Source organism: Corvus moneduloides, chromosome 22 (genome assembly GCF_009650955.1).
Source record: "Corvus moneduloides isolate bCorMon1 chromosome 22, bCorMon1.pri, whole genome shotgun sequence".
Classification (NCBI taxonomy): domain Eukaryota; kingdom Metazoa; phylum Chordata; class Aves; order Passeriformes; family Corvidae; genus Corvus; species Corvus moneduloides.
Window position 1 is genome coordinate 1,487,559 of NC_045497.1, and position 22,038 is coordinate 1,509,596.

The window sequence follows — 22,038 nt, forward strand, 5'->3', positions numbered from 1 at the left end:
TCCACAGCTCCACCACGAGCCAGCAACGCCTTCCCCGCTGTTTTAACGCCGCTTTTGTCCTTGCTGTGCCCAGAGCGCTGCGGCAAATGCCAGTTCGGGGCCATCTGCGAGGCGGAGACGGGGCGCTGCGTGTGCCCCACCGAGTGCGTCCCCTCGTCGCAGCCCGTCTGCGGCACCGACGGCAACACCTACGGCAGCGAGTGCGAGCTGCACGTCCGAGCCTGCACCCAGCAGAAAAACATCTTGGTGGCCGCCCAGGGGGACTGCAGTGAGTGTGCCAGCGTCCCTTTTGTCCCCCGCGTCACATCCCGCAGGCAGAGGATGCTCGGCCCCGCTCTGGTCATCCCGCAGCGTGGTTATCCCGTGGGTTTGGTCACTCACGAGGTTTTTTCCCTCCCCTTGCCTGGGTGATTTTAACTTAGGAATGGTTGGATATTTTGAGGCTCTCCAGCAGCTTTTTAGCCCCAGCTGGTTGGTGGTGCACAGAGGGGAGTGCACCCCGTGTTATTTGTCTGAGCCGAGCAAAGAAATTGGATTAATGTCCGTGGGGCCGAGTCGGGAATTAGGCTGAAAACGTGTTAACAGCCAGCGGCAGAACGGAGAGCACCAGGCTCCGTTTGATCCTTCCCTGCCTTTCCCTCCCCTCCATCCCCTGGGGTTAATTCCTCTTTGTTCCTGGTTTCCTCCCCACTCCCCAGCCCAGGGAGCCGTCTGGGCTCATTTCTTAATGAATTAAAAGCCCCGCTCGGCTTCTTCATTAAGCCAAAAAGCTGCGGTGATGATTGGAGCCTCATAAATACCTGTCCAGCTGGGGCTGGGTGTTTCAGGGGTGAGAGATTCTCCGGGGGTTTGGGGAAGGAAGGATGGGTGAGGATGGCAGCTGACTTCCAGAGTAAATGCTTAAATGGGATTTATTTCACCAGAAAGAGCTGCTGGGAATCCGAAATGCTCGGGGTGGGCACCCGACCCTCGTAGAGCTCGCGTGGATTAAATAAGGAATAACGTGGCATTGGTGTCCCCAGCTCTGTGACACAGCACTGGTGGCCACGGGAGCCGCTCGGGTGGCTGAGCCTGTCCCTCCCTGTGCCCCAGAGTCGTGTGGCAGCTCCGTGTGCTCCTTCGGCAGCCGCTGTGTGGGCGGGCAGTGCCTGTGCCCACGCTGCGAGCGCCAGCCCCCGGCCCCGGTGTGCGGCACCGACGGCGTCACCTACGACAGCCCCTGCCAGCTGCAGGTGGCCTCGTGCCAGCTGCAGAAGAGCATCGAGGTGGCCAGGATGGGACCCTGTGAGGACGGTGGGTTGGTCCTGCTTCTTCGTGGGTCGGGGGAAAGGGAGGGAGGGCCGAGGGTTCCGTGCGCTGAGCTTCCCTCGCTGCCCCGCTGTGCCCGGTGAGACCCCAAAAGCCCCGAAAGGGCAGGTCCTGTGCCAGCCACGCTTCCCTGCTGCCCCTCTGTGCGCCGCGGAACCCCACTGTGCCCTGTGAGACCCCAAAAACCCCCTGCACGGCAGCTCCTGTGCCAGCCCCCTTCAAATTCCAACCCCCATTCCACCATCCCAGTTTTTTCCAGTCCTATCCAACCTATCCTTGGACGCTTGCAGGGATCCAGGGGCAGCCACAGCTTCTCTGGGCACCCTGTGCCAGGGCCTGCCCACCCTCACAGGGAGGAATCAGTTCCCTATATCCCACCTAAATGTCCCCTTTCTCAGTGTGAAGCCATTCCCCCTTGTCCTGTCTCTGCATCCCTTGTAAATATTCCCTCTCCAATGCCATCCCTGGCATCCTGGCCCCTGGCAGGGGTTGGAACTGGATCTTTAAGGCCCCTTCCAACACATCCCATGGCTCTGTTGACTCAGAAGAGCCCCAGGGAAGGTTTTGGGGTCGGCTGCACCTTGCTTGGTGAGCCTAAAAATAGAGAACCCGCTGAGTTTTCCCACTCTGGGAAATCTCTGGGAATCTGCAGATTCCTGCTGGCACAGGGAGGGAGCTGAGGTTCCCTGGCCCACGGCACACATTGTAAAGGAGCTGGGAAGGACATCAGAGAGGGGGAGAGCAGACAGAACAGGGTGTTTGATCCCAGCCCTCCCCGGGGGATTCCAGGTTGCTGTCCCTCCGGAAGCAGAGCCTGAATAATTCTCTGTGTAATGCCAAAGCGCAGCCTTTGATCACTCCAGAAAAAGGGCCAGGTTCCCCTTCCCCCCTCTGCTTTTCCCCTTCCAGCAGCCTTTGAAATCAGCCACGTCTCTGCCGCTGCTGCGGCTCGGAGCATCCTGCAGAGCTTCAGGGATTTCAAACCTCTCCCTACCCCAACGTCCAAACCCAAATCCCAGCTCCACACCATCCACGGTCTCCCTGTGCGTGGAGGGTTTGGGATGGGGGCAAGGAGCTGGGTCAGAGCACGGAGTGCAATTGTCACCAAAGCAAGTGGCAGCTGTCCCTCCTGGCAGCTGGGCAACCACAGGGCCCTGGTTTGGCTCCTGCTGCGGGAGGAGAAGCTCAGGCCACCTGCCGAAGCCCCTTTGCAGTGTGATTGGCACAACACCGTGCCAGCAGTGGGACATCTGGGATCCTCCCTGTAGCCCCGGCATCAGATCCCACCCCGCGTGGGGCCAGGATTTTGGGGCTGAAAAGTGAAACCCGCTGAGGTTTGGGTGTCCTGGGCACATCCTCGAGCCAGGAGAGGGCTTTGTCCCCGTGCCCTGCGCGTGCCCCCGGCTCTGCCCCGCCGGGAGGGAGCCCCGTGTCACCGTGGTGTCCTTGTCCCCAGAGTGTGGCTCGGGGGGCTCTGGCTCGGGGGATGGCAGCGAGTGCGAGCAGGAGCGGTGCCGGCAGTTCGGGGGCTGGTGGGACGAGGACGCCGAGGACGAGCCCTGCGTGTGCGACTTCACATGCCTGGCCGTGCCCCGCAGCCCGGTGAGCGCTGCCCTCCTCCCGTCCCCTCCCCGGGCAGCACAGCCCATCCCCGGAGCGGGCACCCCGTGCCAGGGGCTGCGCTGAGCCGTCCCCTCGCTGTGCTGGCACAGGTGTGTGGCTCTGACGGTGCCACCTACGCCAACGAGTGCGAACTGAAGAAGACGCGATGCGAGAAACGCCAGGAGCTCTTTGTCACCAGCCAGGGAGCCTGTCGGGGTGAGTCCCCCCGGGGAGCCACCTGTGTGAGTCCCTGTGGGCCCGTGTGTGTCCCATGAGGGCAACCACTCCTCCCTGGTGGCTGTGTGCCCGGCTGTGTGCCCGGCTGTGTGCCCGGCTGTGCTCTCTCCCTGGGCACAGCAGGAACTGCTCACTGGGGACACCCCCCTGTCCCTGTCCCTGTCCCTGTCCCTGTCCCTTTGCTCTTCCCACTCCCGCGGTCCCTGGCCGAGGGTCGGACCTCACCTCCTGTCCCCAGCACGTCCACGAGGATTTGCGGGAATGCCGCTGGATCCACGCGCACGTGGCGGGTGCCAAAGTGACCCGTGTGTCCCTGTCCTCCCCCTGCAGCCCTGGCCACCACCCCTCCGCCTCTGCTGGTGCCACACTGCAGCCAGACCGTCTACGGCTGCTGCCCGGACAACGTCACCCTGGCGCTGGGTGTGGGAGCGGCTGGATGCCCCAGTGAGTGCCACCTCGGGGGGCACCGAGGGACCTTCGGGGTGGGCTGGAGGAGCAGCTGGAGGGAGGGTTTGGGGTCCTGTCCCAGGGGAGGCGAAGCTGGACGCTCCCCAGCTGCAGAATCGTGGGATATTAAAGTCGGAAAAGCTCTCCCAAGTGGCAGCACCGCTGTGGTCACCGCAAAACCGTGTCCCCGAGTGCCACATCCACAGGTTTCTTGACCCTTTCCAGGGATGGTGACTCCACCACTTTCCTGGACAGCCCGTTCCAATGCCTGGCTACTCTTTGATTGAACAAATCTTCCCAGATATCCAACCTAAACCTCTCCTGGTGCAACTTTTCCTCCGCTTCTGTCCCTTGTCCCCTGGGAGAAGGGACTGACCCCACCCGGCCACAACCTCCCACTGCAGGTGATGCTCCCGTCCTTCCAAAAGCCCTGAGCCAACTTCCAGGCCTGAATCCCTTTGGAATGCAGGAGGGCAGGGTGATGGAGTCCCCTTGGGATGTCCCCAAAGGTCCCTCCAGGGCCACGCTGTGCCCTCGGTGATTTCAACCCATGGCTGGGCTCGGGGATTTCCACCTGCCTGAGTGACAGGAATATTCCATGGTGGGAAATGCCTCGCCTGGGGACCTCCCAGAGGCCACCCCAGGCTCGGTGACAGGTGGGTGACCTCCTGTGCAGGAAGCTGAGCTGGCCAGTGGCTCATTAATATTTATTCCATAATTATCTGAGCATTTTAAAAGGCTCTGGACAGCTGAGGCTGTGGCTGCCTGGTGGGGGAAATACATCAGCCCATGGAGACACAATTCCTCGTGTTCCTGGGCTGGGATAATGGGGAAAGCAGCTGGATAATGGGAAAAGCAGCAGCTTGGGATGGCCTGCGTGTGTGACTTCAGCTTTGGGGGCTGTGTGGGGTGGGCTGTGGGATGGGCTGGGAGCTGCAAGGGTGTTGCCCAGGGGGATCCTCCAGGTGACAGGAGCATTTCCAGTGACGATCCTCAGGGTTTCCTGTAGAAATCCTGTCCCCCCATCCATGGACTCAGCTTCCCAGCTGCCTGGAGCCCAGATCCCACCAGTCTGTGTCCCACCTGTGTCCCTGGGTTGGCAGCAAACATCCCTCAGGGGATGATCACCACTTAAGGAGCAGCTGGAATCCCCTGGGACAGGTTTATCCATGGACATTCCCTTTCCCTGGCCCGGCAGCGCTGGGATGTGCTCAGCCACCCCCTCCCTGTGCTCCCCAAGTGTCCCTCGCTGTCCCTTTCCCACTGGGACCAGGACAGCGTCTCCCTGTCTGTCTTTGGCTGCCTCCCCTCCATCAAGCTGCTCGTTAATGAATTAATAATCAGCCTCTAATGGCTTCCTTGCCTTTGATGTAAATGAGAGAGGAGCTCTCCATGACAGCGGGTTCAGCCCTAGGAGCTGGCACGGAGGAGAAGCGCTGGCAGCAGCGGGTGGCACCCGGTGACCACAGGGGTGTCCCTGCTCTCGCCGCCCCCAGGCACGTGCCAGTGCAACCCCTACGGCTCCTACGGCGGCTCCTGTGACCCGGGCACGGGCCAGTGCTCCTGCAAACCCGGCGTGGGCGGCCTCAAGTGCGACCGCTGCGAGCCCGGCTTCTGGAACTTCCGTGGCATCGTCACCGACGGCCGGAGCGGCTGCACCCGTGAGTGACCCGGGGGGCACGGGGACAGGGCTGGAACACCCCCTGTGAGGGTGGGCAAGGACAGGGCCACCACTTGTGAGTGGGACAGGGGTGGGACATCACCACCCCCTGAGCGGGGCAGGGGTGGCAGCAGCTCGGGACATCCTGGGCTTCTCTGGCCCCTTCTCCTCGCTCTTCCCTTGGATTCCTGAGGGAATCCCTGGCTCCACAAATCCACCAGCAAAACAGCGAGGATGTTCCCTATTTCCCACTCTGTAACTGTGGGGTTTTCCCCCTTTTCAATCCTACAGCTCCATTTTCTCCCTTTCCCACCCTGTAACGGTGGTTTTTCCCCTATTTCCCACCCTGTAACTGCATTTCCCCTCTCCCAGCCTGTAACTGTGACCCCGTGGGCTCCGTGCGGGATGACTGCGAGCAGATGACGGGGCTGTGCTCCTGCAGGACGGGCATCATGGGCATGAAGTGCAACCAGTGCCCCAACGGCAGCAAACTGGGCACTGCTGGCTGTGAGAAAGGTCAGGGGGTCCTGCATAACTGGGATTTTGGTGTCTGAATAACTGGGATTTTGGTTCCTGCATAACTGGGATTTTGGTGTCTGAATAACTGGGATTTTGGTTCCTGTGTAATTGGGATTTTTGTTCCTCTCTTTGGGATTTTTCTTCCTCTATAACTGGGATTTTGGCTCCTGTATAACTGGGATTTTTGGTTCTGTATAACTGGAATTTTTGTTCCTCTCTTTGGGATTTTTCTTCCTCTATAACTGGGATTTTGGCTCCTGTATAACTGGGATTTTTGGTTCTGTATAACTGGAATTTTTGTTCCTCTCTTTGGGATTTTTCTTCCTCTATAACTGGGATTTTGGTTCCTTTGTAACTGGGATTTTGCTTCCTGTATAATTGGGATTTTGGTTCCTTTGTAACTGGGATTTTGGTTCCTAGAATTAGGATTTTGGTTCCTAGAACTGGGATTTTGCTTCCTGTACTTGGGATTTTGCTTCCCATATAACTGGGATTTTGTTTCTGCGTGTTTGGGATTTTGGTTCCTTTGTAACTGGGATTTTGGTTCCTAGAATTGGGATTTTGGTTCCTGTACTTGGGATTTTGCTTCCTGTATAACCGGGATTTTGTTTCTGCGTGTTTGGGATTTTGGTTCCTTTGTAACTGGGATTTTGGTTCCTAGAATTGGGATTTTGGTTCCTAGAACTGGGATTTTGCTTCCTGTAGTTGGGATTTTGCTTCCTGTATAACCGGGATTTTGTTTCTGCGTGTTTGGGATTTTGGTTCCTGTACAGTCTGGATTTTGCTTCCTGCATTTGGGATTTTGGCTCCTGCACAACTTGGGATTCTCACTGCTCACCTCCTTTCCCTCCCCGCAGACCCCTCAGCCCCCACATCCTGCGAGGAGATGCGCTGCAAGTTCGGGGCCTCGTGCGTGGAGGTGAACGGCTTCGCCCACTGCGAGTGCCCGTCCCCGCTGTGCTCCGAGGCCAACACGACCAAGGTTTGGGGACAGCACCCTTGGGGGGTGCTCAGGGACATTTGGGGGTGTTCTGATGTCTCTCCCCCACAGAACCAGGCAGGGGATTGTTCCCTGCTGGTGACATGCAGGTCACACGTGTCCCCCAGCCGGGGACGCTCCGTGCCCCGCTGGCACCTCCGAGCTGCTCTGTGCCCCACAGGAGCCCCCCCAGAAACACTTCCAGCTTTTAGGGCCCTGTTCCCGCTGCTGGGAGGGGCCCAGAGGTGCAGCTGCGGTGTCCCCTGTGCCCCCAGGTGTGTGGCTCCGACGGTGTCACCTACGGGGACCAGTGCCAGCTGCTGACCATCGCCTGCAGGCAGGGCCAGCACATCACAGTCAAGCACGTGGGGCAGTGCCACGGTGAGTGTCCCCTGGGCAGTGCCACGCTGAGTGTCCCCTGGAGAGTGTCCCCTGGGCAGTGCCACGCTGAGTGTCCCCTGGAGAGTGTCCCCAGGCAGTGCCACGCTGAGTGTCCCCTGGAGAGTGTCCCCAGGCAGTGCCATGCTGAGTGTCCCCTGGAGAGTGTCCCCCGGGCAGTGCCATGCTGAGTGTCCCCTGGAGAGTGTCCCCAGGCAGTGCCATGCTGAGTGTCCCCTGGAGAGTGTCCCCAGGCAGTGCCATGCTGAGTGTCCCCTGGAGACTGTCCCCTGGGCAGTGCCACGCTGAGTGTCCCCTGGAGAGTGTCCCCAGGCAGTGCCATGCTGAGTGTCCCCTGGAGAGTGTCCCCAGGCAGTGCCACGCTGAGTGTCCCCTGGAGAGTGTCCCCAGGCAGTGCCATGCTGAGTGTCCCCTGGAGAGTGTCCCCCGGGCAGTGCCATGCTGAGTGTCCCCTGGAGAGTGTCCCCAGGCAGTGCCATGCTGAGTGTCCCCTGGAGAGTGTCCCCAGGCAGTGCCATGCTGAGTGTCCCCTGGAGACTGTCCCCTGGGCAGTGCCACGCTGAGTGTCCCGGGGGCAGTGCCATGCTGAGTGTGCCCTGGAGAGTGTCCCCAGGCAGTGCCACGCTGAGTGTCCCCTGGAGAGTGTCCCCAGGCAGTGCCATGCTGAGTGTCCCCTGGAGAGTGTCCCCAGGCAGTGCCACGCTGAGTGTCCCCTGGAGAGTGTCCCCAGGCAGTGCCATGCTGAGTGTCCCCTGGAGAGTGTCCCCAGGCAGTGCCACGCCGAGTGTGCCCTGGAGAGTGTCCCCTGGGCAGTGCCATGCTGAGTGTCCCCTGGAGAGTGTCCCCAGGCAGTGCCACGCTGAGTGTCCCGGGGGCAGTGCCATGCTGAGTGTGCCCTGGAGAGTGTCCCCAGGCAGTGCCACACTGAGTGTGCCCTGGAGAGTGTCCCCTGGGCAGTGCCATGCTGAGTGTCCCCTGGAGAGTGTCCCCTGGGCAGTGCCATGCTGAGTGTCCCCTGGAGAGTGTCCCCTGGGCAGTGCCACCCCCTTGTCCTGACACTGACCCTTGACCCCTGTGCCTCTGGGACACCCCTGGCACAGCCAGTGCCCTTCCTGGGGTTTGTCACCCCCTTCCCGGTGCCATCCCGGCTTTTTCCTACTCCTCACCTCCTGTGTCCGCTCCTTGCAGAGTCCATCCCCCACACGAGCCCCCCCGTGCCCCCCACGCCGCTGCCCACGCTGCCCTCGGACCGGCTCCTGCTGCCCGCACCCCCTCAGGCCACCACGCGGGCCCCAGAGCCCACAGGGGTGGCCACCAGCTCCGTGCTGCTGGAAGCCAAGCCCACGGAGCGAAGCCACCCCACGACGAGGCGCGTGACAACAGCCAGGCCGGCCACCACGCCCTGGGTCACCCACGGGGTGCACAAGGCCACCATTCGCCCGCTGGCCACCGCGCCCGTGGTGGTGGCCACCAGCCAGCCGGGCTACGGCGAGTCCGGCAGCGCTGAGGGCAGCGGGGACCAGGACATGGGGACCAGCGGTGACCAGGAGTCCAGCGGGGCAGGCTCTGCCGGTGAGTGCCACCCCTGCGGCTCCGGGGGGCTCCAGCCAGCCCTGGGTGTCACCGCGGGTGGAGCCGGGGCGTCACCGGGGCGCAGAGGTGTCACTGCTGATGTCCCCTTGCTGTCCTCCAGGGGAGGAGGAGCTGGAGGAGGGCCAGGTGACATCCGTGCCTGCCATCGAGAGGGCCACGTGCTACAACACCGCCCTGGGCTGCTGCTCCGACGGCAAAACCGCGGCTGCCGACGCAGAGGGGAGCAACTGCCCCGGTGAGCTCGGGGCTGGGGAGGGGTCTGGGGTCGCTTTGGGGTCAGGAGTTGGGGATCTCTCAAGGGGAATGACACAAAGAGCTGCCCGGGTGAACTGGGGATGAGGAAGGGTCTGGGGTCACTTTGGGGTGAGGAGTCAGGGATCTCACAGGGGGGATGCCTGAGTTGCCCAGCACGGTGCTGTGCTTGCCCAGCTGGTCCTGTGCCCACTCTGGTGTCCCTGAGCATGTCCTGAGCCCCAGGAGCTGGCAGGCATTGTCCCCTCTGCCACGGCCAGCCCAGGTGCCCAGGTGGGCACTGCTGGTCACCCCAAGAGCCAGAGCTCTGCCCCTCTCTCCCCTCAGGTGCCCACCCTGTCCCTGGACTGCTCCAGCCCTAAAACCCTGACCAGGGCTTTGCCCAGGCTTGTGCCCAATCACCACGGGCACCAGGGGGGATGAGGGAATTCCTTGGATTCCCTGTGTCTGTGAAGGAACTGGGATCGGGACCAGTTTGGTGCTGGTGCGGGCAGGGACAGCAGCTGGAGCCCCAATGTCCCCTCTGGGCTTCCTGGGGTTCCCACCGGTGTTTCCTGCTCCCTGATCCAGCTGGGATCTCCTCTCCTTCCCACAATTTGAGGAAGCACAGCCACACCTCTGCTCCGTTAGAACATCCTCGTTATCCTGAAAATTGTTCCTCCGGGGCCGTGTCCCAGATTTTTCCTCATTGAAGTCTTTCTTTGTTCCTTGGGGTTTCCAGCAGGACATCCCCTTTTCCTCTGGGAAAACGGCACTTTCCTCTTTTAACCCAACCTGTGTGAAGGGAGAGGGAAAAGGAAAATGGGAAGGGAGAGGGGAGGGGAAAAGAGAAAGGGAAAGGAACTTCCTGTGTGGTTCCCACAGCGGGATCTCTCCGTCCTCTGCGTCCCCAGGAAAGGATCCACCCCTGGCATTCCTGGTGCAGTTCCAGGCTGGTTTGGCAGGCCTGGCTTTCCCTGTGCCAGGTCTCCTCCTCGCCCCCAGCCCCGTTTGGCCCCGCTGTGCCCCGTGCATGCCCGTGGGTGCCCCGGGCCGTGGCGTGTCCTCTAACGTGTCTCTCTTGTCACCCAGCGGTGCAGGGGGGCCGCTCTCGGGGCCGGAGCTCGCAGGATCCCGTCTGGTAAAAGCTGCCACGTCCAGCCTGGTCTTTGCCATCTGCTCCAGCACTAACCCTCCATGGCTGTCCTGTCCCATCCCGACTAACCCGGCACTGGCACTACCCCCACACTGCCATCCCCCTTCCCAGGGACTCTGGCGCTCTCCCAGCCCCTCGCCCCCCCCTGCCCAGCTAAAGGGCTTTGTCTTGTGTTCCCTCCCTCCTGCAGCCACCAAGGTGTTCCAAGGAGTGCTGATCCTGGAGGAGGTGGAGGGCCAGGAGCTGTTCTACACCCCGGAGATGGCCGACCCCAAGTCGGAGCTCTTCGGGGAGACGGCGCGGAGCATCGAGGGCGCGGTGAGTTCTGCGCCCCTCGCCGGGGGCACGGCTGGGATCTGGAGGAAAAAGAGAATTCTGGAGTCAGGGAATCGCAGGATCGAGGTTGGGAAAGCCCTCCAGGATCACCAAACCCAGCCCAGCGCCGCCACTTCACCAAACCACGTCCCCAAGTGCCACATCCTCACACTCCTGCAGCTCTTCCAGGGATGGTGATTCCACCACTGCCATGGAGAGCTTGTGCCAGTGCCTGAGACCCAGCCTAAACCTCTTCTGGTGCAACTTGAGGCCCTTTCCTGTCATCCTCTCACTTGTTCCCTGGGAGAAGAGCCTGACCCCACGTGGCCACAGCCTCCTTTCATTCCATGCTGGGTCAGAAATCCTTTTCCAGCTTGGCCTCGATGTTGGGACTGTTCAGACACCCCTGAGATGCCCAAAGTGTTTTACCTCCAGGAATAAGCCCTGAGACAAATCCATCCAAACCCCCTTCTCCCTCCAGTTCAGCTGCACAACTTTGGGACACTCCTGGTGTAAATCCACTCTCCCACCTCTCAGGAGAACCCCCTGCACTTCCAGCTGTGGGAGCAGGTGGATTTTGGGTGGGAATTTGTCCGTTTGGGGATGCTGAGGCAGTGCTGGGTGGCAGAGCAACCACAAACCATCTTTGCAAGGGCAGGAACATCTTTGGAGCTGATTCCAAGCCCTTTGGAGCAGATGGACAGGGCCCAGATGGCTGCTGCAGTCCCCGTGACAGAAACAGCGTCCCCAGGTCACTGCCGTGTGCCTGAGGGTGGGAATGCTCCCAAAATCATTGCCTCACTCATTCCGGGACTCTGCCGCTTTCTGGTTTTCCATGGAAACACAAAACCATGGCACAAAAGCCACCTGTGGCTGCAGACCCCTGTCCCCGGTGCCACCTGCCTGATGCCACGGGTGTGACGTGCCCCTGGACCCCTCTGGCCGCTATTCCCGCTTGAAAGGGGAAAACTAAACCGCGGGATCATGAATTAATTAATTCCAGCCTCAGCCAGGGGAAGGTTTGGTGGCCCTGGCTGTGCCAGAGCTGGCAGCGCTGGCACCGTGTCCTCCAGACAAATCCTGCAGCGTCCCAGAGCCAGCTCGGGAAGGCAGGCGGGTATTTAAGGATGCAGAGCAGGGCTCTGTGGGGTTTTCCCGAGTGCCTGAGCAGCTTTAGGTGGATTTGGGAGAAATCAGGAGGACTCAGATGCCACACAAAGGAAAATCCCGGGATGAGCTGCGAGGTGGCTCCGCTCTGGCTCGGTTCTGCTCCTGCTCACCTCAGGGGTGGTTCCCTGTCCCGCTTTATTTATGGATCCCGCTCTTCCCTTGGCCATAAGGAACAGGGACCAGCTGGAATTGTCACAGCACAGCAGCCCCTGTTCCCTCCCTGTCACCGGGATGCCTTGCAAGGGCTTGGAAGCAAATCCAAGGCTGGCTGAGAGTCAGGATTTTCCCCTGGCAGGATCCCCATCCCAGGTTTCCCCACTGACCAGGATGTTCCCTTTCCTCCTTCCCCCACAGCTGGATGAGCTTTTCCGTGGCTCTGAAGTGAGGAAAGATTTCAAGAGCATCCGAGTGCGGGACCTGGGGCAGAGCAGCGCTGTCAGGGTCATCGTGGAGGCCCACTTTGACCCAGGTAGGGCCATTCCCTGGGGCATTCCCAGTGGGAATTCCGGCTGGAGAACCCGGTGTGGGGAGGAGAAGGAAAGAACCATCCTAAAATTCCCTGGGGTTGTGCCTTCTGTCCTGAAAAACTTCAGTGTGAGCAGAGCTGGGAGGAGCTGCTCCCCTGAGGAAGCTGGGAGCATTTTCCTTGGGAAAGGAGGATTCTTTTCCTTGGGAAGAGGGATTTGGGAGGGAAATTCCTGTTGGAATCTTCACTCTTCCTTCCCTCCCTCCTTCCCCCCTCCTGGCTGGGATCAGCCACGTCCTACACGGCCGCCGATATCCAGGGGGCCCTGCTGAAGCAGATCCGAGCTTCCAAGAAAAAAACCATCCTGGTGAAGAAGCCCCAGCAGGAGCACATCAAATTCATGGATTTTGGTGAGTCCCTGGGGCTGTGCCGAGTGCCCCTCGCTTGGTTCAGGCTTTCAAAATGCCAGGGGAGCTCTGCTGGTCTTGCCAGGGCTTTGCAGCTGTGGCACCAAAGGCTTCCCCAGGCGGTGCCAGGGGGCAGAGGAATCATGGAATTATGGAATGGTTTGGGTTGGGAGGGACCTTAGAGATCATCTGGACCATGGGCAGGGGTCTTCCACTGTCCCAGGGTGCTCCAGCCTGGCTGTGGATGCTTCCAGGGAAATCCATCCCAGGGCCTCACCACCCTCTGGGTAAAATCCCTGGGCCTGGAATTATTTTTCCCTCAGGAAAACCATAAAAGGGTTAAAATTCCCCCCTTTTCCATGGAATATGGTCAGTGCCACTCAAGGACATGCAGCTCTGCCCTGGAAAGGGAGCCCATCCTGGAATTCCAGAGGTGGTGGCCAGTGTGGGAATCCACACACCGCAGAATTCCCAGGAAAAGCAGGGACACAGAGCCTGGAACAGGCACAGCCCTCACCTCCGGCATTCCAGCTACATCCCAAAAAAACCCCGAGTTTTGTCTGCTTTGAGGTCACTTAGGCTGCAAATTCCCCTTCCTGGTGTCCTGCCAGGAGCACCCTGGCTGCTCAAAATCCATCCCCTAAACCACGCCTAACCCAAACCCACACCTGACCCCGCTCCTAACCCACACCTGACCCTAACCCATAACTGACCCTAGCCCTGACCCTAACCCATAACTCACCCTAACCCTAACACAAACCCACACCCAACCCTAACACACGCCTGACCTTGCGCCTAACCCATCCCTAATCCATCCCTAACCCTAACACACATCTGACCCCAGCTCTAACCCTAACTTACACCTGACCCTAACCCTGACTCTAACCTGTAACTGACCCTAATCCTAACACAAACCCATCTGTAACCCTAACCCACACCTGATCCTAAACCTGACCCTTACCCACACCTGACCCTAACCCACACCTGACCCTAACCCTGGCTCTAACCCACACCTGACCCTGGCCCTAACACAAACCCATACCAAACCCTAAACCTGACCCACACCTGACCCTAACTCTAACCCACCCTAACCCTGACCCTAACCCATAACTGACCCTAACCCAAACCAGCAGCTAACCGTAATCCTAACCCACACCTGACCCTAACCCACGCCTGAACGTAACCCTGACCCTAACCCATAACTGACCCCAATCCTAACCCACACCTGACCTTAACCCACACCTACCCCTAACCCCAATCCTAACCCACACCTGACCTTAACCCAAACCCACGCCTGACCCTAACCCACACCTACCCCTAACCCCAATCCTAACCCACACCTGACCCTAACCCAAACCCACGCCTGACCCTAACCCACACCTACCCCTAACCCCAATCCTAACCCACACCTGACCCTAACCCAAACCCACGCCTGACCCTAACCCACACCTACCCCTAACCCCAATCCTAACCCACGCCTAACCCCACCCCTCTGCCGTGTTCCAGACTGGATCCCCCGGCTCTTCACCACCACCGTCACCACCACCACAGCCACCACCATGGCCCCGGCCACCACCATGGCCCCGGCCACCACGGCCCTCGGCCACCGCCCGGAGCCCGTGGGCAGAGCCGGCCCCAAGGCCGTGGGCGTGCTGAGCACCAGGAGGCCCAGCTCCACCAGCCCTGGCAGCGGCAGGAGGAAGCCCACCCGGCAGCCCCCTGGCACCACCAGGAGACCCCCCCGGCCCTGCGAGTCCCACCCCTGCCTGCACGGTGGCACCTGCGAGGACGACGGCCAGGACTTCACCTGCAGCTGCCCGGCGGGGAAAGGAGGGGCTGTGTGTGAGAAACGTAGGTGATGCTCCCAAAAATCCCAAATTTAGGGCCTGAAGAATCATTTGCCAGCCCCTGCCTTGGGCAGGGATGCCACCTTTGGACATTTCCAGAGATGGGAAACAGCACAAAACCACTGAGCAGGGACAGAGGGATGGGGGGGACGTGCAAACCAACCCCAAAATCGGCCCTGGCACGGCAGGGGTTGGTGTCACCGGCTGTCCCAGCTCTGCCACCGCAGCTTGTGCGGGTACAAGTGGGTGTAAAAGGTGAGCAGAGAGGTTGCAAGGAGCAATTCCTCCCTGGCTCTGTCCTGATCCCAAAGCACTGGGAGGTTGGGAGCTGCTGCTTTGTTGTCCCAGCTCGTGGCAGCGTCACCCAGCATCACCCAGTGCCACCCAGCCAGGCTCTGCCCACCCTCCCCAGCACCAGGACGGGGGTGCTGCTGATCCAGGCTCGTTTCCCAGCCCTTGGAGAAGCTCGGGAAGCAGCTGGATCCTGGCAGCATTGCTGGTGTTTACTGGGAGCTCCCCCAGGCGCTTTGGGGTCACACCAGGGGCTCTGGGTGGGCTCATTCCTAAAAAACTTTGTCCCTAAAGCGGTCACCTGGAGCTCTCCAAGCCCTGGGTGTCCAGGCCTGTTGGTTTTAACGGGATTTGGCCGCCCAGATCCTTTGGAAAACGTCGGCTGCAGTGAGGAAGAGCCAGGAGTGATGGATGGGAATCTGTCAGGTTTTTGGGGAGGAGAGAGGAAAATTAAGGAGCAGGGAAGCTGAGTTTGGAGGAGCTGTGGGAGCAGGGCATGGGAAGGACCAGCAGCGCTGATTTTGAACTGGGAGGAACTGGTAGGGAAACTTCTGGATGAAGTAATCCCGATTTTTGGGGGAAATGGCGTCACCAGAGGGGTCTGTGGGCAGCACTGGGAGTGTTCAGGGGGATCATTTCCCAGGAATGTGGCCTCAGAGGGGCCTTCCTGGCAGGAAAACATTCCCGGGTTTGTGCCAGGCGCTCACTGCTCCATCCTTGTGTCCCCTCCCCGGCCCCGCAGCCATCAGGTACTTCATCCCCAGCTTCGGGGGCAAGTCCTACCTGGCCTTCAAGATGATGAAGGCCTACCACACGGTGAGGATTTCCATGGAATTCCGGGCGCTGGAGCCCAGCGGGCTGCTCCTCTACAACGCCCAGAACCACGGCAAGGATTTCATCTCGCTGGCGCTCGTGGGCGGCTTCGTGGAGCTCAGGTGAGAGGCACAGCCAGGAGGGGGAATTTGGGTTGAATTGAACCAAAGAGGCCTCAAAGTGGACAAGAATCAAGGGGGTTATTTTTGGGATGTAGCTGGAATACTGAGGGAGCTCGTTCCCTCTTCTCTGCACAGTGAACTCACTTGGCTCCCTCTGAATTTCAGAAAGCTCCGAGGTGTGGGAGGTTGGTTGTTTTGGGCGAGCGGGAGATCTTTTTTTGGTGGGTTTTTTTTTTTTAGCTGGGAAAAGAAGTGCAGAGAGGGGAGGGGGGGAAAAAGGAAAGGGAGAAAAGCAGCGGAGTGGGGTTTTTTTGCATTCCAAAATCCAATGGGATGGCTTTGGAATGAGGGGATGGGGAGGGCAGAGGTGGAGAGGGAGAGAAGAAGAGAGGGAAGGAGAGGGTCCCCAAGTGCTCCCAGTGCCGCACCACCCCTGGCATGGCCCAGCTGGCACCTTTGGCCACAAACAGCGCTTTTTCCCCCCAGGTTTAACACCGGCTCCGGCACCGGCACTGTCACCAGCCGGGTGCGCGTGGAGCCGGGCCGGTGGCACCAGCTGGTGGTGACGCGGAACCGGCGCAGCGGGGCCCTGGCCGTGGATGGGGAGCCCCACGTGAGCGGGGACAGCCCGCCGGGCACCGACGGCCTCAACCTGGACACCGACCTGTTCATCGGGGGAGCGCCCGACGACCAGATGGCACTGTGAGGGTGGCACTGGGCCTGCGGGGTGGCAGGGGGCCTGGGGGAATGGCACTGGGCCTGTGAGGGTGGCGCTGCCTCATGAAGGTGGCACTGTTCCCATGAGGGTGGCACTGGGCCTGGGGGGGTGGCACTGGGCCTGTGAGTGTGGCACTGTCCCTGTGAGGGTGGCACTGCCCCATGCGGGTGGCACTGTCCCCGTGAGGGTGGCACTGCCTCATGAGGATGGTACTGTCCCCGTGAGGGTGGCACTGTCCCCATGAGGGTGGCACTGTCCCCGTGAGGGTGGCACTGTCCCCATGAGGGTGGCACTGTTCCCATGAGGGTGGCACTGTCCCCGTGAGGGTGGCACTGTTCCCATGAGGGTGGCACTGCCCCATGCGGGTGGCACTGTCCCCGTGAGGGTGGCACTGCCTCATGAGGATGGCACTGTTCCCATGAGGGTGGCACTGCCCCATGCGGGTGGCACTGTCCCCATGAGGGTGGCACTGTTCCCATGAGGGTGTCACTGTCCCCGCGAGGGTGGCACTGTCCCCATGAGGGTGGCACTGTCCCCGTGAGGGTGGCACTGCCCCATGCGGGTGGCACTGTCCCCGTGAGGGTGGCACTGCCTCATGAGGATGGTACTGTCCCCGTGAGGGTGGCACTGTCCCCATGAGGGTGGCACTGCCTCATGAGGGTGGCACTGTCCCCGCGAGGGTGGCACTGTCCCCATGAGGGTGGCACTGTCCCCATGAGGGTGGCACTGCCTCATGAGGGTGGTACTGTCCCCGTGAGGGGGGCACTGCCCCCATGAGGGTGGCACTGTCCCCGTGAGGGTGGCACTGCCCCACGAGGGTGGCACTGCCCCCATGAGGGTGGCACTGTCCCCGTGAGGGTGGCACTGTCCCCATGAGGGTGGCACTGTTCCCATGAGGGTGTCACTGTCCCCACGAGGGTGTCACTGTCCCCATGAGGGTGGCACTGTTCCCATGAGGGTGTCACTGTCCCCACGAGGGTGTCACTGTCCCCATGAGGGTGGCACTGTCCCCATGAGGGTGGCACTGCCCCATGCGGGTGGCACTGTCCCCGTGAGGGTGGCACTGCCTCATGAGGGTGGTACTGTCCCCGTGAGGGTGGCACTGTCCCCATGAGGGTGGCACTGCCCCATGAGGGTGGCACTGCCCCCATGAGGGTGGCACTGTCCCCGTGAGGGTGGCACTGTTCCCATGAGGGTGGCACTGCCCCATGAGGGTGGTACTGCCCCATGAGTATGGCACTGTTCCCATGAGTGTGCCACTGTCCCCATGATGGTGGCACTGCCCCGTGAGTGTGCCACTGTCCCCATGATGGTGGCACTGCCCCGTGAGTGTGGCACTGTCCCCTGTGGCACTGCCCCATGAGTGTGCCACCGTCCCCATGATGGTGGCACTGCCCCGTGAGTGTGGCACTGTCCCCTGAGTGTGGCACTGTCCCTATGAGTGTGGCACTGCCCTCATGAGTGTGCCAAGGCAGGGACAACTCCCACCTTGAACTCGAGCCTGGAGTCTCTCCCAGCCCTGGCACTGTGAGGGCAGCACAGCCCGACCCCGCTGCCCGGCCCAGCTCCCCGCTGTGCCATGGGCACAAACCCCCCTCGTGCGTCCCCTCAGGGTGGCCGAGCGCACCACGGCCACGGGCGGCCTGCGGGGCTGCATCCGCGTGCTGGGCATCAACAACCGCGTGTACGACCTGCGGGACGGCGCCGGCGACGTCCTCTACGGCAGCGCCGTGGGCGAGTGCGGCAACGACCCCTGCGAGCCCAACCCCTGCCACCACGGCGGCATCTGCCACGCCAAGGAGGCAGAGATGTTCCAGTGCCAGTGCCGCGACGTCTACACGGGTACGGGGATGGGCGCTGCGGGGTCTTCACCCCACCCCCCTGGGATCCCAGAACCTTTGGGATCGTCGTGGAGGGTGAAGCCACGTCCGGTGAGGGTGATAAGGGTCAGGATCGGGGTGGTCTCGTGCCCCAAATAAAGTCCCCTTTAGAGGCAGTAAAATGACGTCCCCATAAGGTGTTTTAGGGGTGTGGTGCCCTGCTGTTTGTGGGGTTCACTGTGGGGAAATTCCTCACTGGGCAGCTTCGTGGAGCGCAGGTGAGCGCCAGGGCGAGGAAAGGCACAGCCAGGAGGGGGAATTTGGGTTGAATTGAGCCAAAGAGGCCTCAAAGTGGACAAGAATCAAGGGGGTTATTTTTGGGATGTAGCTGGAATACTGAGGGAGCTCGTTCCCTCTTCTCAGCACAGTGAACTCACTTGGCTCCCTCTGAATTTCAGAAAGCTCCGAGGTGTGGGAGGTTGGTTGTTTTGGGCGAGCGGGAGATCTTTTTTTGGTGGGTTTTTTTTTTAGCTGGGAAAAGAAATGCAGAGAGGGGAAGAGGGATGGGGCACTGGAATGGGCTGCCCAGGGAGGGCTGGAGTCACCGACCCTGGAGGGGTTTAACAAAGCCTGGACTGGCACTCAGTGCCGGGGTTTGCTTGGTGAGGAGGTGTTGGGTCATAGGTTGGACTTGATGATCCCAAAGGTTCGTCCTGGTATTCTGTGGGATTTCCCAGCTCGTGGAAAGCCACCTGAGCCAGGAGGGGGGACACTGGGGGCACTGGGGGCACGGCTCTGTGCTGGTGGCCGTGGGTTGGTGCCGAGCTGCCTGTCCTGCCGCAGGGCCCACGTGCGCCTTCGAGAGGAACCCGTGCGAGCCCTCGCCGTGCCACGTCTCTGCCACCTGCCTGGTGCTGCCCGACAAGGGGGCCCTGTGCGCCTGCCCCATGGGCCGCGAAGGGGAGTTCTGCGAGCGAGGTGGGACGGGGCATCCCCTGGGGCAGGGCGGGATCCCGGTGCTGATGTCCCCAGCCTGGTGAGGCTCTGGGGCCGTGCCTCGTGTCGCTCACCTCGCCCCCTGTGTGCCCAGTGACGGAGCAGGACCACTCCATGCCCTTCCTGCCCGAGTTCAACGGCTTCTCCTACCTGGAGCTGAACGGGCTGCAGAGCTTCGTGCCTGACCTGCAGTAAGTGCCAGGGATGGGCAGCAGAGGGGGAAATCCCCACCCCACAGCGCCCTGAGCGCGAGGGGCATCCCTCACCTGGCAGGGCTGGCATCCGTGCCATGGCCACGGTCCCAGGCTGGCAGGGTTATCCCAAGGGAGACAGGGATGGCGAAACCGAGCGTGAGGGCGGCTCGAGGGGAGGGTATCCATAATCCTTGTTTGTCAGGAACAAGATGTCCATGGAAGTGGTGTTCCTGGCCAAGAACCCCAGCGGGATGATCTTCTACAACGGCCAGAAGACCGATGGCAAAGGGGACTTTGTGTCCCTGGCGCTGCACGAGGGGCACCTGGAGTACAGATACGATCTGGGCAAAGGGGCAGCCGTGCTCAGGTGAGCTGGGGCGGCCCTGCCTGCTCAGGGCAGGTTTCCAGTGCTGTCTTTGCGGGTTCTGAGGGCAGAGCTCTCACCTGGGAGCCTTCTTTTCCCCTTTTTCCCCGCCAGGAGCAAGGAGCCAGTGCCCCTCAACACCTGGATCAGCGTCCTGCTGGAGAGGAGCGGGCGCAAGGGCGTCCTGAGGGTCAACAACGGCGAGAGGGTGATGGGGGAGTCCCCGGTGAGTTTGGGGGTCTGGGAGGGCTCTGGGCATGTGTGGGAGGAGTTCCCCAGGCTCTTGGGTTTTCAGTCATGGTTTTGAGGGTGGAGAAGTGGCCAGGACCCGGGCAGGGAAGGATCTCCTGCCAGACAGGAGCTTCCAGCCCCTTGTCCCTCCCTGTCCCTGCACACAGAGCTCAGCCAGGTTTCAGGAATGCCTTTGATGAGCCCCCCACACTCGCACGGAGCCCCCATCCCTTATTTCAGCTCCCTGTGTTGGGACAGGTACGTGAGGCACCCGTGGGGAAATGATTCCATCATTAATTAAGGAGTGTCAGGAGACACGGGGAGGAGCTCATGGAGCAGGGAAAGCCTCATGGTGCTGCTGCTGCATCCATGGGCGCTTCCTCTCCTCTTGTCCCAGCTGGAGCTTCCCTCTCCAACTCCAACCTCTCCCCACCCCGTCCCTCCACGCTTCTGTCGCTGCATTCCTGGGGGTCCCTTCCCTGCCCCTTTCCAGCCAGGAAGCTGAGAAGGCAGGAAAAGCCCTGCTTGCCGCTGAACTCATCCCCAAATCCACCCGGAACCGCAGCATTCCTGCAAAACCAGGGATTTTTCCTCCCCTCGCTCTGCTCTTTTGAAGCTCCTCTCCGAGTGAAGCCGCTCCCTGGGTGGCAGTGACCCTCCTGCCACCTCCTGCCAGCCCCTGAGCCACCCAGCCGGGGTGGCAGCAGGGTTTGGCAGCCCTGCCTGTTGCCATGTCACCCCACTGATGTCCCTTTTCTCTCTCTTTTTTTTTTTCTCTCTCTCCCTTTGATTTTCCTTTGTATTTTTCCCTCCCCTGCTGTCTGGATCCCAGAAATCCCGTAAGGTACAGATAAGTATGACCCCCCCCACGCCTCCATCTCATCTGCCATTGGCACCTCGTTCCTTTTTTTTGTGTTTTCCATCCCGATCTCAGTGTTCCACCCCGTCCCTTGCCCATCTGATTTAGGATCCCTGTAGTTTAGAGCCGCTCATTCCCTTTTCCTCCCTCATTCCCAGCCAGTTGTTGTGTTCTGTTTCGGGAGCATTCCAATTAATCCGGTCATTTTTTTTTCTGTTAATCCCATGGAACATTCGTTAGTGATCCATATCACCCCGTCTTTGCTGTGGCCCTGGCTCCATCCCAGAGAATTCCCAGGAATGGGCATCGCTCCTGGGGCTGGAGCCTCACCTGGGATTTTCCAGCAGAGCGACAGCAAGGAGGGAATTTCCTCCTCCAAAAACACCACGTGGGGTGCAGGAGAACCTCCTCAAGCCATGGGGTGCAGGAGAACCCCCTCAAACCTGGAGCAGCCAGGATGGATCCCTCTGGAATGTGCTGGGATTGAGCTCCAGCCCTGCAGAGGCTCGGAGCGATGTTTGGGTACCCGAGTTTTGGGGTCGCACAAAACCAGAGCCCCCCTCCAGGCCTGAGGGCATTGGGACAGCCCCTCCCCAAAATTCAATCCATGGGAAACCTTTCCCAGGTGCCCACCGGGGGTCGGACCTCGCAGTCCTTGGCATGAGGAGGTTTCCTGAAGGCTCCATCCGTAGAACCATAAATAAAACATCATAAAATAAAACATCATAAAAGAAAACATCATAAAATATCCCAAATTAAGGGAGCCACGAGGATCCTCAAGCCCAACTCCTGGCCCCGTCCAGGACAACCAGGGACACCCTGACACCTTCTCCATGATTCTCCTGTTTCCCCAGATGCCTCACATGGTGCTGAACCTGAAGGAGCCGTTTTATGTGGGGGGAGCCCCGGATTTCTCCAAGCTGGCTCGAGCAGCCGCCATCTCCAGCGGCTTCGAGGGAGCTGTGCAGAAGGTGAGGTCCTGGTGGCCAGCCCAGTGTCCACTGGGAGCTGTGAGTGGCCAGCCCAGTGTCCAGTGGGAGGTGTGAGAGGCTGAGGTCCTGGTGGCCAGCCCAGTGTCCACGGGGAGGCGTGAGTGGCCAGCCCAGTGTCCAGTGGGAGCTGTGAGAGGCCGAGGTCCTGGTGGCCAGCCCAGTGTCCAGTGGGAGGTGTGAGAGGCTGAGGTCCTGGTGGCCAGCCCAGTGTCCACTGAGAGGTGTGAGTGGCTGAGGTCCTGGTGGCCAGCCCAGTGTCCACTGAGAGGTGTGAGTGGCTGAGGTCCTGGTGGCCAGCCCAG

At 60.7% G+C, this 22,038-nt stretch overlaps 1 protein-coding gene across 5 annotated transcripts in view; it reads left to right on the forward strand.

Annotated features, from left to right (window-relative positions):
- The window catches only part of AGRN (agrin), a 94,405-nt gene that overhangs the window by 60,162 nt on the left and 12,205 nt on the right, over window positions 1-22,038 (forward strand). For 3 of the 5 annotated variants that reach the window (XM_032131353.1, XM_032131355.1, XM_032131356.1), the window contains 24 exons: window positions 74-268; window positions 1,093-1,293; window positions 2,765-2,910; window positions 3,021-3,126; window positions 3,478-3,591; window positions 5,091-5,255; window positions 5,627-5,770; window positions 6,631-6,755; window positions 7,028-7,133; window positions 8,340-8,723; window positions 8,845-8,979; window positions 10,322-10,449; window positions 11,971-12,085; window positions 12,373-12,492; window positions 13,996-14,340; window positions 15,370-15,562; window positions 16,049-16,264; window positions 17,893-18,122; window positions 18,944-19,078; window positions 19,191-19,287; window positions 19,493-19,657; window positions 19,769-19,880; window positions 20,718-20,729; window positions 21,599-21,715. In XM_032131353.1, the coding sequence (XP_031987244.1) occupies window positions 74-268; window positions 1,093-1,293; window positions 2,765-2,910; window positions 3,021-3,126; window positions 3,478-3,591; window positions 5,091-5,255; window positions 5,627-5,770; window positions 6,631-6,755; window positions 7,028-7,133; window positions 8,340-8,723; window positions 8,845-8,979; window positions 10,322-10,449; window positions 11,971-12,085; window positions 12,373-12,492; window positions 13,996-14,340; window positions 15,370-15,562; window positions 16,049-16,264; window positions 17,893-18,122; window positions 18,944-19,078; window positions 19,191-19,287; window positions 19,493-19,657; window positions 19,769-19,880; window positions 20,718-20,729; window positions 21,599-21,715 (3,806 nt within the window). The remainder of the gene's footprint in view (window positions 1-73; window positions 269-1,092; window positions 1,294-2,764; window positions 2,911-3,020; window positions 3,127-3,477; window positions 3,592-5,090; window positions 5,256-5,626; window positions 5,771-6,630; window positions 6,756-7,027; window positions 7,134-8,339; window positions 8,724-8,844; window positions 8,980-10,321; window positions 10,450-11,970; window positions 12,086-12,372; window positions 12,493-13,995; window positions 14,341-15,369; window positions 15,563-16,048; window positions 16,265-17,892; window positions 18,123-18,943; window positions 19,079-19,190; window positions 19,288-19,492; window positions 19,658-19,768; window positions 19,881-20,717; window positions 20,730-21,598; window positions 21,716-22,038) is intronic. The other 2 variants (XM_032131354.1, XM_032131357.1) reach the window with 1 other exon arrangement.